Here is a 13,275-nt window from a genome sequence, read left to right as displayed (position 1 = left end):
GGTCGGTGTGCCAACTCAATTTATAATAAATTGGCAAAATATTATATATGAATTTAAAGACTTTTTCTGATTGTAGCCTATTATGAAAATATTTAGCTTAGTACTGCAAAATGTTTTTTTTTTAAAGAAATATGGAACGCTTCACGATTTTACGTGTCATCCTTGTGCAGGGGTCATGCTAATTTTCTCTGTATCGTTTCAATTTTAGTGTATGTACTGCCGAAGCAAGTACTGCAAAATGTTATTAATCAACAAATTCTTGCCACGCTAATAAGCACCGCAAGTGACAGTTGTGTATAATAAAAGAAAGACGGTTTTATAGACTCTCACAAAAAGGATGAAAAACCAACTCATTGCTTTTTTAGAGGGAAGACTGTTCATGAATTAGGCTACGATAGAATTACGACTTTTCGGTGATTTCCACAAGCGTTTGTTTCATGGTGCCTGGTTTCTTTTTCCCTGTTATTGGAGCCTATTTTTCGCTGATTGGCCTATGTTTGCAGGTCACTATTGTTGCCTGTATTGCAATGTGTCAAACATTTCCTTGTTTACTGAAACTGTTAATTGCAAGATATCTTTTGTGAAGCGAAGTGACAACGCCACTCTTGCTTGGCGATGAATATTCTGATGAAACCGCTCGCCTCGCTATAAGTGCGCAAAACAAGTGGCCTCGTTTATTAGGCATTGTTAAAAAAGTCAAAAGTGTTGTAAAAGGAGCTTGGCCTGGTAGTAGCGTTGTTCGATTAATTTTGTTGCTGCGGTATTCTAACATAAATATGAACAACATGTAACGTTGGATACTGGGTACGAAATGCGTTCTTTTCTAGCATAAGAGTCAACCTACCTAACATTTTATTAGTGCGGCCCGCCACAGCTCTCCTTAGTGTCAAAGTGGCCCGCATGCAAAAAAGGTTGGTGACCCCTGCCCTAGACTGATCACCATTTGGCAAACTTCTTCCGCGTGTATTCCAGGGAGCCATTCCAACCAACGCAAAAGCCGGTAATTCGGATGAGTTGCGCTGGCCAGAATACATTGTGAAACCATAGGTGAAACTCTAATTGTGAAACGAGATTTTTCATTTTTTTTCCATGAAAATAAAAAATGACGCATAGCGCTTGACGCTTAAAATCGGCAAAATAGTTGACGGCGCTATCACTTCCGTCAACTGAAAAATAAATTGACGGCGCTAGCCTCAGCGTCAACAAAAAGTTCACGCCGTCAACGTACAACACTGGGGTTAGGTTAGGGTTACGGTTGGACGGGTTGGTTAACTAACCCTAACCCTAAAATGAATCGTTCTGTCGACCTAACGTCCTGTCGCCCAAACGTCCTGTCGACCAAATGTCTGTCGACCAACTGACCGGTATATATTGGCCTATACCAGGGGCGTATCCTCAATGGAAGCAAGGGAAGCATTGCTTCTCCTGTCAAAATTGAAAAAAGAGAAGATGATTTTTCAGTAAAACGATTTCGTAACTTCTTTACCTGAACTCGAATTAAAACAGTTTCTAATATGATTTCAGCTCAATTTTAATTAAAAAAAAAGTTGGAAGCTCACGGAAGCAGAGATTCGTATCGCATCCCTTGCTCTCGTTTTTGCTATACGAAGAAACAAGTGAGAAACAAAGAAAAAAAGTAGCGCAAAGTTTACGCGATTTACGTTTCTTTTAACTAATCTGTGGAAGTAGTTTCAGAATCGCTTACTCTTGGGTTTTTGAGTTTTTGTGTAGCTGAATTTTTGGTGTTCTCTAATTTTAGCCGCAGTTTTTGCCCGTTCGTGTGTAAGAACTACTACTAAGAACTACTCGGGGTGTGCGCTTGAGCAACGCACGTTAAGGACTGCTCTCCATTCAGCGGCATCTAATGGATGGAATAGTTCCCCGGCAACAAGACTTCAACAATCGGAAACTTCACTCTGTCAATCTCGGTGACCGGGCGTGCGTCAGTGATCCGAAGCCTCTACAAGTATGCGAAACTGCCAGGATTAAGCTCTGCAAGAAGCTTTCCCAGTCCGAGGATAAAGACTCAATCAATCAATCAATCAATAAGTTAATAGCAGTTTTAAACCATAAACAGACATAACTCAGCAACAACACTACATTTAACATTATAAAAACAAAAAACAAAAAGTGAACGTTTTCGGCTAGTCATACAGCCCTTTTCAAGCCTATAAGAAAAAATACATATTAAAAGAAATGCTAAAGAATCATATAGTATCACAGCAAAAATATGGTCAAATCTAAACATTTGAGAAACTGCCTTGCTCACACAGTTTGTTGGTAAGAATTTCTATGCAACGTTTGTTGGTAAGGAATCCAAACGTTTTGCCACAAGTTTGTCCAGATTTATTGCCTTGAAGTTTAACGTTGAGATTTTTCCCGTTTATAAAACATGTAAAGCTGGTTATTATTTTCAGTTGAAGTCTGAAACTCCTTTCCGCTTATGTTCAAACGTCGTTTATAAGTTCACTTGCTCGCATGATGCTATATCGTCATACATTGGTATGACCACGCGACATTTGGTGACGAGAGTGGGAGAGCATTTGAATTTAGCTAATTTTAATAAAAACAGTGCAATTAAAGACCATATTAGAAACTGCCAATCGTGTTCAAACAATAAACCGTCATTGTAGTGCTTCAAAATTGTTCGTAAGTGTTTGTCCGAGTTCGACATCAAAATTCACGAGGCATTGATCATCAAAACTTTAAACCCAGGGCTCAACAGGCAATTATTTGCTGGCGGAGCTTCTTATCTTTTAACAGTTTTTGATTGAATTATCACGTCTTGTGCTTCTCGCATTTGCTTTGTTTGCGCCAGTAGCCTATCTCGTGTTGTGCTTCTGTCAATCTTGCGTAATTCTGCCTGATTCCTTTTCTGAACAATTAATTAATTTTTACTTCTCAAATACTTGACCCGTTGTGCTGTGTAATTTTCAGTTACCATTTTGAGTGAGCGAGGCAGTTTCTCAAATGTTTAGATTTGACCATATTTTTGCTGTGATACTAGCCTATATGATTCTTTAGCATTTCTTTTAATATGTATTTTTCTTATAGGCTTGAAAAGGGCTGTATGACTAGCCGAAAACGTTCGCTTTTTTTTTGTTTTTATAATGTAAAAGGCATACTAAATGAAATTTTCAAACGGGAATTAAGCATTAAAATGCGTAAACTGAACATTCAAGAATACATTTCAAAAAAAATTACCGAAAAAAATTTGTTTTCAATGGCGCTGGCAAGGCCCAAAGTCCAATGTTTCATTTATTTTCATTTTTTTTTCAAAATGACCAAAAACGTGCAAACACAGCTCTAGAATACGTCACAAAAGACAGCAATAACAAAAGCCACGTTACAACATCTGATGTTTTAACATCAGATTTGAGGTTTTGAGCAAACTGTCTGATGTTTTGACGTTGAAATCTGATGTTTTGATTTCTAGATATCCCTGGTTTTGATGTACATACATACATAGCCTAATCGCCCGCAGTAACAACTGTTGCGTGATCAGCTGATTGCTCGTCTTTTGTTATGTAGTCGCACGCTTCGCTGCTCAGGCCCATTCTGGTTTTGAAAGCTCTGACAAAAGTACGCGCGGAATGCTGATCAGACCGCAATGGGGCAAAATTTTATTGAAAATCGTTTTATGGTAGCAAGTTAAACACAAAGAACGTGGAAAATCGCCAAGTCAGGTTTTTCCTTTAGTAGGCTATCCCTTTAAATGTAGTGTTGTTGCTGAGTTATGTCTGTTTATGGTTTAAAAGAGTTACCTCTCTACCCAAATTGTATAATAGCTGTTTATCTGCTAATAAATTTCATACAAGTATTACCCTAAAAGTGTTTCCAGAAAGCACTAGAATCCACCATTTGAGTGTAGCCTAAATTTTCAAATTTTCCCGGAGGGCATGACCCGGATCCTCCTAGAATACGCGTGCCTTTGGCACGTTTTAACCCCCCCACAAGTTTTATTGCTTCCCTTGCTCAACCCACCAGGATACGCCAATGACCTATACGTTTGTACTGTTCCACAGGTCCTTGAACAAAATGTCTCACTGGTGCCTGAACTCCATTTAAAAATATTTTTGCCTCTCAGTCCAAAACTTGAAAAAAAACTTTGAAGTTTTTGCTTAAATAGAAGTGCAAGTTATAAAGATTAACTCAATCTAAAAACTACTTTATAGGCTACAAAGTTACTGTTCAACCAAAAATACAAAAAAATCTGACCACTCTTATTTACATCAACAAGTGAAAAAAAGTCTTTTTGATGTCATTCTTGAGCTAACTTACAAAACATTTTGGCATCAAACTATACGCTAAGCAACATTGACTAGTAGGCTATCTCGGTTCTAGATTCAGTATGTAGCCACTTTAACAAAAAAATTCTGCCACAGCCATTGAAACCTCGAAGCAATCAACCAAACATCAGTTACGTTTTCCGTGACATGAAAAGGGCGAAAAGAAGATGATACAAAGCAAATCAAGTGATGGGTTCTCTGTCAGCTGGTTGGCTTAGGGATTAGCTTATTTTGCTATGGTTTTAATGGCACGGAAAAAGTTTTAATAATAATCTACGTTGATAGTAAAATGTGATGGTAATTGCGCCACGGTTTGAACGGTTTAAGGCTACAGCGACACCGACTGGCCTTTCTGAATTCCTTTGCTTCACTGGGGCACTCGAGACGGGAGCACGAGCCCAAGGGCACTGGGGCAGTCATAAGCGGGGTTCGGAGAGCTTCGAAACTTCTCCAGCGCACGCATGTTAGGAAGAAATCTGTCTGTGTCTATGCTTGCAAGACGAGATCGGGGTTTGTGCCTGTTACTCAGCAGCTTCCTTACCAGAAGCTGAGTGCATCTTTAGGATTGTAGAGAAGAATGAGGTTATTGCTTGTTGCCCAGTCAGCAAGGCATTCCCCGTCGCTGTTGATGTGACTGTACCGCTCCAACAGCCCAATTGGTGCAGTGCGTTAGGTTGCGTCCTCACATTGTGCTGTTAATGCTTTGTGGAATAGTTTCTCCAGTTGGCTATTGCATGAACATTTTACAACCCTTGCAAAAAGGAAAAATATTAAGGAAATAGGTCGGGCTATGTTCAAATATCTCTGCATCAAAATGACTATGGTACAAATAAATTCGTAGAAGGTCGGACGCTTTTAAATGATTATTTTCAACAGTCAGCGCTTTTATCAAAAACTGTCCAAACCGGGAATATAACTTAAACTTCGTAGGCCTATAGTAGCAAATCGTCACAATAAGCGGACCGCAATGCTCTATCTCAGCTAAAAATCTGTTCAAGAAGGAAAGTGTTTATTTGAAGAAGTTGTTAGCTTTAGTCCTGTGAAGAAAACTACTTCTTTAAAAGTATTTCATTGGACAAGTTCTAAGCTCAACATAGAGACTACGCTTCCTTTGAACGGAATCGGTTTATTCAAGATTTAATCAACAACATTACAAGCAGAATGATGGACACGAACTATGAAAGTTCTGTCGAGAACTTCAATTAGAAATAGTTCAATTAGAGTTATGGCATGCTGCAATCGAAGTTCCATGATAAAAACGGGAGCAGAAATTACGAGAAATGCAGGGGATATTTTATGTTAAAGCTCCTATTTCCGATTATGCTGTACGTTGACTGTATGATTGTACTGTGCACTACTTTGCCTATAACAATACAGCTAAATTTCAATAAACAAGCCCAAATATAATTTTAGTAAAACACCTCTGTACCTGCAATATTTCTGAAATAAAACGCAGCAATTGTAAATAAAAGTGCTCAATGCGTCACAGTAGAGTCAATAGCAGTTGCAGTAAAATAATGACAGAAGAGGAAGCGCCACTTAAGGTTACAAGTTAAACTTAACGCCAGGCGCAAACTTATTCAAATAGAAAAAAGTAACAGCCCTCTTTCAACAGCGCGTAACTTTTTTCTGTCAGTTTTTGTTATTGATGCATTACGTACAGAATTCCCAAACGAATTTCGAAAAAGCACACCCACTTACAATAGCAGTAACTTTTGGACTGCTTCTGCGGCGTTGCAGTCTGGAAGTTCCTGTCAGTCCAAAAGTTACCAGGGGTGCCCGGCGTTTTCGCAAACGATAGAAAAGCGAAAATTGTTTTAACTAACTGTAATAAATGTATTGCTCTCAAACTAATGCAAGCTTTTCAGTTAACATTAAAAAATACTTATAATTATTAATCTGACCTTTTGAGAGGTTAAAAATTTAATTATTTTTCAAAATAAAATTTAAATGAAATATTTGGCAACCCTTGTAACTTTTGGCCTGCAGTAACTCTTGGACTGCTACACCGTCTTAACCAGAAACCGAAAGTCTTGACTTATGAAGCATAAACTGATGGAAGTATTTCCAACAGCAAAAATTACTTGCATTAATTTGTTAATAAACCATCTAATTATTCTAACGTATGTCTTATGAAGTAATGGTAAAAGCTGTAAAAGCCGAGCAGCGCGTAAACTTACATTACTGATTTCTGCTTTGCCCTGTCTCAGATTTAAAACAAGGCACTTCACCATTAGATGGTCAAACGTATCTTTGCATTATCACTGGCTTCATACATACTGCAAGTTGCATTTTTCTAAAAAGCTTTAAAAGTAAGTTAAATTTACTTAAAGATGGAAAGCTCGTTTAAGAGCTCTTGATCCGACCTCTTTTTAGGGCTCATGATTAGAAGACTTATCTCTTCTAAACACTTCCAACAGTGTAGCGTTCAAAGAATAGCCTATTCAAATTAAAAGTCTGAAATGCTTGTGCTAGTTAGGAAGTTATGATATGAAATTATTGAAAAACATCACAAAATTCTGAAAACTTATTCTTCTTTCAAACACAAAGACCATGTTTTTGGGTTAAAAACAAGAAATATACATATTTTATGAGCGTATACAAAATATATCACTTTCACAACGTGACAGCTATACCATTAGCCTACACAATAGTTGCGCAAAAACGTCAGACAAATGTAAGTACAACGAAAAATATCAGCTGCTGACAGGACACAGTTAAAAACAAATATTTTGTCACATTTTTGCACATTATTTTGTCTTGTTTCCTTTTTTTTAAATTGTTTCATTGAAAATTGCTCCAGTGAATTATTTGAAAGTTGCGATTGCATGTAGCATTGTATAAGATGTAATGGAATAAACACTAATTGAATATGCAGCACGCCATGAAAAAATATTAAACAAAATTGTCAGAGTGGGCAGAATGAACACATACAGACTCTCTCTCTGTTTCGTCACCAAAAGTACTGTCTTCTCCGTTCTTTAGAATGAGAAGACGAAATGCACCCAGGCCTCTAGAGAGTGGAATAGCCAGAATGAAAAGGTGCTGATCGATTCCATGTTGGATAAAACGGAAGTAATGCCTTCACGTTCTCAATTGAATTCATTTCGTTTTCATTGCGAAGTTCCTTACTTTCTGGAGGATTTACAGGTTGCGAAGGCAAAGGGTCATTTGATGGTACTCTTTCATACTGTCCTGTTCCGGCTGGTGGGTTTGTTTGGCCTATACAGGTAGGTTTGTGTTTTCTTATGAATCCCCAAATAAGTTGAATCAATTCAAAAAAAGCAAGCGCTAGACATAAAACACCCAGTATGTTCATGTAACGCAGGAAAATCGTCTTTTCCCATGGCCTAGACACCCAGCATGGAATATAAGAATCTTCACTTTCAGGGAGAAGATGCTGGAAGCATGCCCACCTCACAGAGTCTCCTCCACATCTATATAATTGAGGGACTCTAATCCACAGCAAGTCGATCACGCTATCCACTTGACGACCATCAGATACCACGCCACCTAGTGGCGACTTTTCATACTTTGCAAATCTGAACATGTCGAAAGCAAGAAATAGAAAAATAATTTCAACAATAGCTCGGAAAAGTACAGAAACAAAATACCAAAACCGAATGCAAGGAGTGATGTTAACTGTTTCCAACTCCTCGTTGTTAATTATACGTTTTTCTTTCACTTTTCTAACACATTTTAGTCGCTTTCTTAGTTTTTTCATCACTTCATATATGACAGTTCTCCTCGAATTGCCATTTTCCTGTTTAACGTTTTCGTTTTTCTCCACCTGACACAATTCCTTCGCTGTTTCTTTTTCAACAGCTTCTAACTTTTTGATTTTTCCATTTATAAAAATTGTGTAAAAATGAAACAATACAACAGGAGTGGTCAAGGCAAGAAGTTGGAAGGCCCAAAAGCGAAGGAGCGAGATCTGAGCAAACTTGTCATAACACATATTCTCGCATCCCAAGACTTTTGTGCTGCATTGAAAGTCTGACTGTTCATCTCTGTACACAGATTCTCCAATTGCCGCGACGACTATCAGGCGGAAAACGAAAACCAGAAGATACCAAAGCCGCCCAAGCATGGTGGTGTAAACGTTAATATGCGCAGTCGAAGCTTTTAAGGCGTCCCACATACTAATGCAATTTTACTTTGCGAACATTAGCTTTAATGATACATAAATGTAGTAGACTATCAACTGAAAAAATATGTTTAAACAACAAAATTAATAAAGTGACAAGCTTAACATTGTAGGTAAGTTGTGCAACACAAATCAATTTCATTCAAAAATTTGAACTGCTTTCTATATCTGACAGTGACAACTGCATCTTGGCATCACAAAATCCGTTGGTCATTTTTCGACTATTATTTTCTTTCTTATCTAGTTGACTTTTTCATTAATTTCTAAAAAGTATGAATCACCAGTAAAGCTGGTGTAGGGCTAAACAAGATTAGCTTGAACCTAATGACATGGATCTGTTCAGCATTTTTTATTAATTTGAAGAAATAATAGTTTAGGTTTCACTTCCAGCGTCCTATCAGCATCATCAGAATGCTTCGAGATTTTTTAATTTTTTGTTTTCACGTTGTTTCATAGTAAAGTAAGGTTAAATTACGTGTACGTGTGAATGTACGAGGAACGTCGCGTCTAGCGAATAGTTTATTGTGACTCTGAATAGACAAACGACGCTTTAACAATTAGCGAGCAATGGTAAGCATCAACAAAATAGAAAGAGCTTTAATTGTTCATTTTATAACAACACATTATATTGTACTTGAACACAACAATCAAAGATGTGCTTAATTTTCTATAAACTTTTAAAGGTTTTTGGAGCTACCGATTAGTAACATTATTCTTTGATTGCAGAGAACACGTAATTTTTATTATCACAACTGGATGGATTAGTATAGGAATCATATTAATTGGTATATATTTTTGAACAAACACCTTCGCAATTTTTCCTCTGTTTGAAACTTTCTGCATAAACACGCAGTGATAAGTGCAAAGCCATTTTGTTAAAAAATTTCATACAGCCACCAAGATACAGTACTTTTATTAATTCAGTCTTGATAACTAGTCTTATTATTTATTCTTGCTAGTGATCATGATAAACTGATAATGTGTGGCCTTCTCAATAATCATGGATTTTATTTGTATATTTTGATGACGCACCACCGTATCAGTTCATGCCTATCTTGTGTTTAGTTTTGCATTCCCATTGCAAGAATTGTTATCACAATTATTAGAATTATTAAGCTACCACAACTCTAATCTGTCACAGTAGAAGCGTTTAGGGCAATATATGTGAGGTGTATTTAAATTTAGAAGTCTCAATCAAGCTCGTCACAATAAAGCAGTGGTTCTTCCAGCGACGTAGCCAGGCATTTTGAAAGGGGGGGGGGGGGGGGGGTTAACGGCCGGCGGGCGAAGCCCAACGGCGTGTTCGCCTAAGATGACATCCAGGAGCGGAGGATTTGGGCGGCCTCACCAAGAAAAATTTGAAAAATTACTTTGAATTTGGTGCATTCTGAGAGCATTTTCAACAAAAATGTGGGTATGCATTCTTGTAAAATGGTGCTGTCCGGTGGCATAGCAAAAGGATATCATGTTTTCTTCGGCATTTTTCAGAAATAAAGCTAAGTCTCTATGTTTTCTTGTTGCTAATTCCTGGCTGAGATATTTGAATGTTTGATATTGGCAAAACTCGCTTTTTTAATGCAGTTTCGTTTAAAATTAGGCAAACTTTGTTTTAGAGACATAAAGAGACTGAAAGCATCATTCTCAATATTGTGACGTCACACGCATCCAAAAGCAGAGGGGGGTTGAAACCCCCAACCCCCCACAAAAAATGAAGCCCAATCCCAACCCAAAAAATGAAGAACCCAGTGGCATAGCCAAAGGTTCTTCATTTTTTTGTCAGTTCAGCAGTCTATAGTCCTACGAAGGACCTTAGGCATTTCCCCCCACTTCCCAATCAACGAGTGCTTTTAAGTGTCTTGTTGAAGACACGGCTACATGCTCTTGAGCGGTGTCGAACCGGCAGCTTGTCGAACGTCGAATTATGGTTCTCACCACTCAGCTATACAGCATATTCTCACCATATTCTTGTTGTCACTACTTTGAAATTACCCACCAGTTTTTCCAGCCCCTTTCAAACAAGTCACAGCTTGTTAGGCCATTTTGTAACTAACCTTGATGGTCCAGCACTCACGCACCCCCTTGGAACACGGCTCGCACACCTTAGTAGCGCGACCACTCCTGGCTAACAAACTCTGTGATAAATCATGTCAAAACACAAAAAGACAGTTAGAGAAATAAAAACCTTTGACTTTCTGGGAGAATCAAAACGATGAGCTTTCAACAATTTGATGGCGTCTGTTGCGATGGCTTGAAATATGGAATGTAAACAGGTCATGATTTTCACAGTGCTGTTGCAAATTTCTGTGCATTGAAAGTAATGCGCAAATTTGTAAGTGGTAACTGCACAAATGCGTGACTTGTGATTTCACAGAAATGATATCAAAGGATATAGGGAAGAAGTTAATTTGTTTTGACTGCACGATGGAGTGTATAAAGCATAAAGCTAACTTCCAAAGTAGCCTGGTAAAAGCAAAAACGGGATTTGCTAGTTTACTGACAGAGCTTTCAGTTGTTCAGAAAAAGCAACATTTCTGCCCAATCAAAACACCAAATACAGGGATAAGGGGACTTCATTTCTGGACATATAGTTGACAGACGTGCAAACCATACGTCATGTTATTTTATGTCCATGTTAGGAACTCCGATGCCCATGTTAGGATCTCCGATTCTCATGTTTTGAATCTCTTATGCCCATACATTGTATCTCCTATGACTAAATTTAATTTCTGATGCCAATGGTTTGTATTTCTTATGCCCATATTTTAGATCCTTTTAGCCCCCAAGTTTTATATCTCCTTTACCCTTGTTTTGATCTTCCATGCCAAGGTTTCGGATCACCTATTTTCATGTTTTGAATCTCCTATGCCCATGTTTTAAATCGCCTAGGTCCATACAATATATCTCCTATGTCTATGTTTTGGATCGTCTAGTTCTAGGTTCATATACTATGTATCTCCTATGTCTATGTTTGGGATCTTTTATGAATATTTTTTGGATCTCTTATGCCCAAGTTTGAATCTTAGATGCCCATACTTTAGATTTCCTATGCCCAAGTTTTAGATCTCTTAAGACCAAATTTTGGATCTTTCATGCCAATATTTTGTTTCTGTTATGCACACGTTTAAATTTCCATTCCAATGTTTGGGATCTTTAATGCCCATGTTTTGAATGTCTTATGCCATTTATTGATTACTTGTCTCCTATAGTTATGCTATGGATCTCTTATGCCATGTTTTGGATCTACTATGAAGTTGTTTTAGATTTTCCATTCCCATGTTTTGAATCTCTTATGTGCAAGTTTTGGATCTCTTTTGTACTTGTTTTGGATCTCTCATGAAGCCCGAGTTTTCAATCTCTGATGCGCAAGCTTGGGATCTTATTTGACCATATTTTGGATTTCTTTGGCCGATGTTATGTAAGCTATCTTTTATGGCTATATTTCCTATGAACAAATTTTAGAACTCCTATAATCGAGCTTGGATATCGGATGCCCATTGTTTGGATGCTCAATACCAAGAGTCGGCAACCTACGGCTGCCAAGAAAAATCATCCGACCCGCATCCCCTTTACAAATTATAGTATTATATGGCCCGGCCAGTGGTATATTATAATCAAATGGGAGAACAAGCACTTTTCATTAATCATTTTGGTAGCCCCAAGTCTTTGATGTGCAGCGTTTCTTTTTGTGTAAACAAGGAACTCAATATAAAGCGCCATTATGATACAAAAGATTTTTTTTCAAGTTAATGGGTCAAACAAGGAACGGCAAAGGTAATTTACTCAAAAATAGCTTAAAACAGCAAACTTCTCTGTTACAGAGGAAAGGAAAACCAATAAATCAGAAAATTCTTTTGCTAGCTAGTAGCTACAAGGCAGCACAATAGCAAAAGACAAGAACTCGTATACTGATGGCAAATTGGGGAAAAAATGTATGATGGATGTTATTGACAACATATGTCCAGAGAAAAAAAACAAACTATTTTTCAGATATAAGTTTTTCAGCAAGAGCCGTAACTCGACGAAAAGAAGAGATGTCTGAGAACGTAAAATCTAGCAAAAAGGTTATTGTAGATGTAGTTCTTCTCAATGACAATAGATGAGAGCACAGACACGACAGATAGGTCTACAGCTGAGCTGGCAGTATTTGTGCGTGGAGTAAACAAACATTGTGATGTTGAAGAATTTGTTCAGCTGATTAATGTCAAGGGTGTTACTATAGGAGCCGATATTCTGAAGGCATTACGTCAACGTCTTGAAGTCATGAGTCTGAATCTATCAAACTAGTAATAGTAGACTACGGCCCGCCAAGACCATATAAAGTTTGGCTTTGGCCCGCTGTTAGAAAAAGGTTGCCGACCCTGCCCTATACCTATGTTTTTCATCGCTTACGACCATATTTTCGATCTTTTAGGCCCATAGTATTTATCTCCTATACCTACTTTTTAGAGCTATAGTAAACATATTTTAGAATTTCTACGCCCAAGATTTAGATCTCTTATGTCCATAGTTTGTACTTCTTGTGCACATGTTTTGGATCTTCTATAGCCGAGTATTGGATCTCCTAAGAAAGTTTAGATGTATCTCTTATGCCAGAGATGTCCAAAGTCCGGCTCGCAGGCTAAATCAGGCCATACTTTATATCTTTTATATATATTTTTTGATTTCCTATGCCCATGTTTTGGATCTCGTGTGCCTATGTTTTGGATCTCATCTGTTATGCCCATGCTTTCGATCTCCTATGCCCATGTTTTGGTTTCCCATGCTTATATTTTCGTTCTTAATCTTTTGTTTTCCATAAGATTTTTGATTATATTTTGTAGGTTAAAAATTGTTGTAGTT

At 37.7% G+C, this 13,275-nt stretch overlaps 1 protein-coding gene and 1 non-coding gene across 2 annotated transcripts; both read right to left on the bottom strand.

Annotated features, from left to right (window-relative positions):
- Nucleotides 1-125: 125 nt before the first annotated feature.
- On the bottom strand, nt 126-232 carry LOC145780398 (U6 spliceosomal RNA). The gene has a single exon (XR_014290631.1). It is a non-coding gene; the product is annotated as a U6 spliceosomal RNA (small nuclear RNA).
- Nucleotides 233-7,302: 7,070 nt separating this feature from the next.
- LOC145779755 (gap junction delta-2 protein-like) lies at nt 7,303-8,430 on the bottom strand. Its single transcript, XM_082591394.1, has one exon. It carries the CDS (start codon nt 8,428-8,430, stop codon nt 7,303-7,305), a length of 1,128 nt encoding a protein of 375 aa, XP_082447520.1.
- Nucleotides 8,431-13,275: the final 4,845 nt, after the last annotated feature.

This window comes from Aplidium turbinatum, chromosome 11 (genome assembly GCF_918807975.1).
Source record: "Aplidium turbinatum chromosome 11, kaAplTurb1.1, whole genome shotgun sequence".
NCBI lineage: Eukaryota > Metazoa > Chordata > Ascidiacea > Aplousobranchia > Polyclinidae > Aplidium > Aplidium turbinatum.
This window is presented reverse-complemented; position numbering and strand designations above follow the sequence as displayed.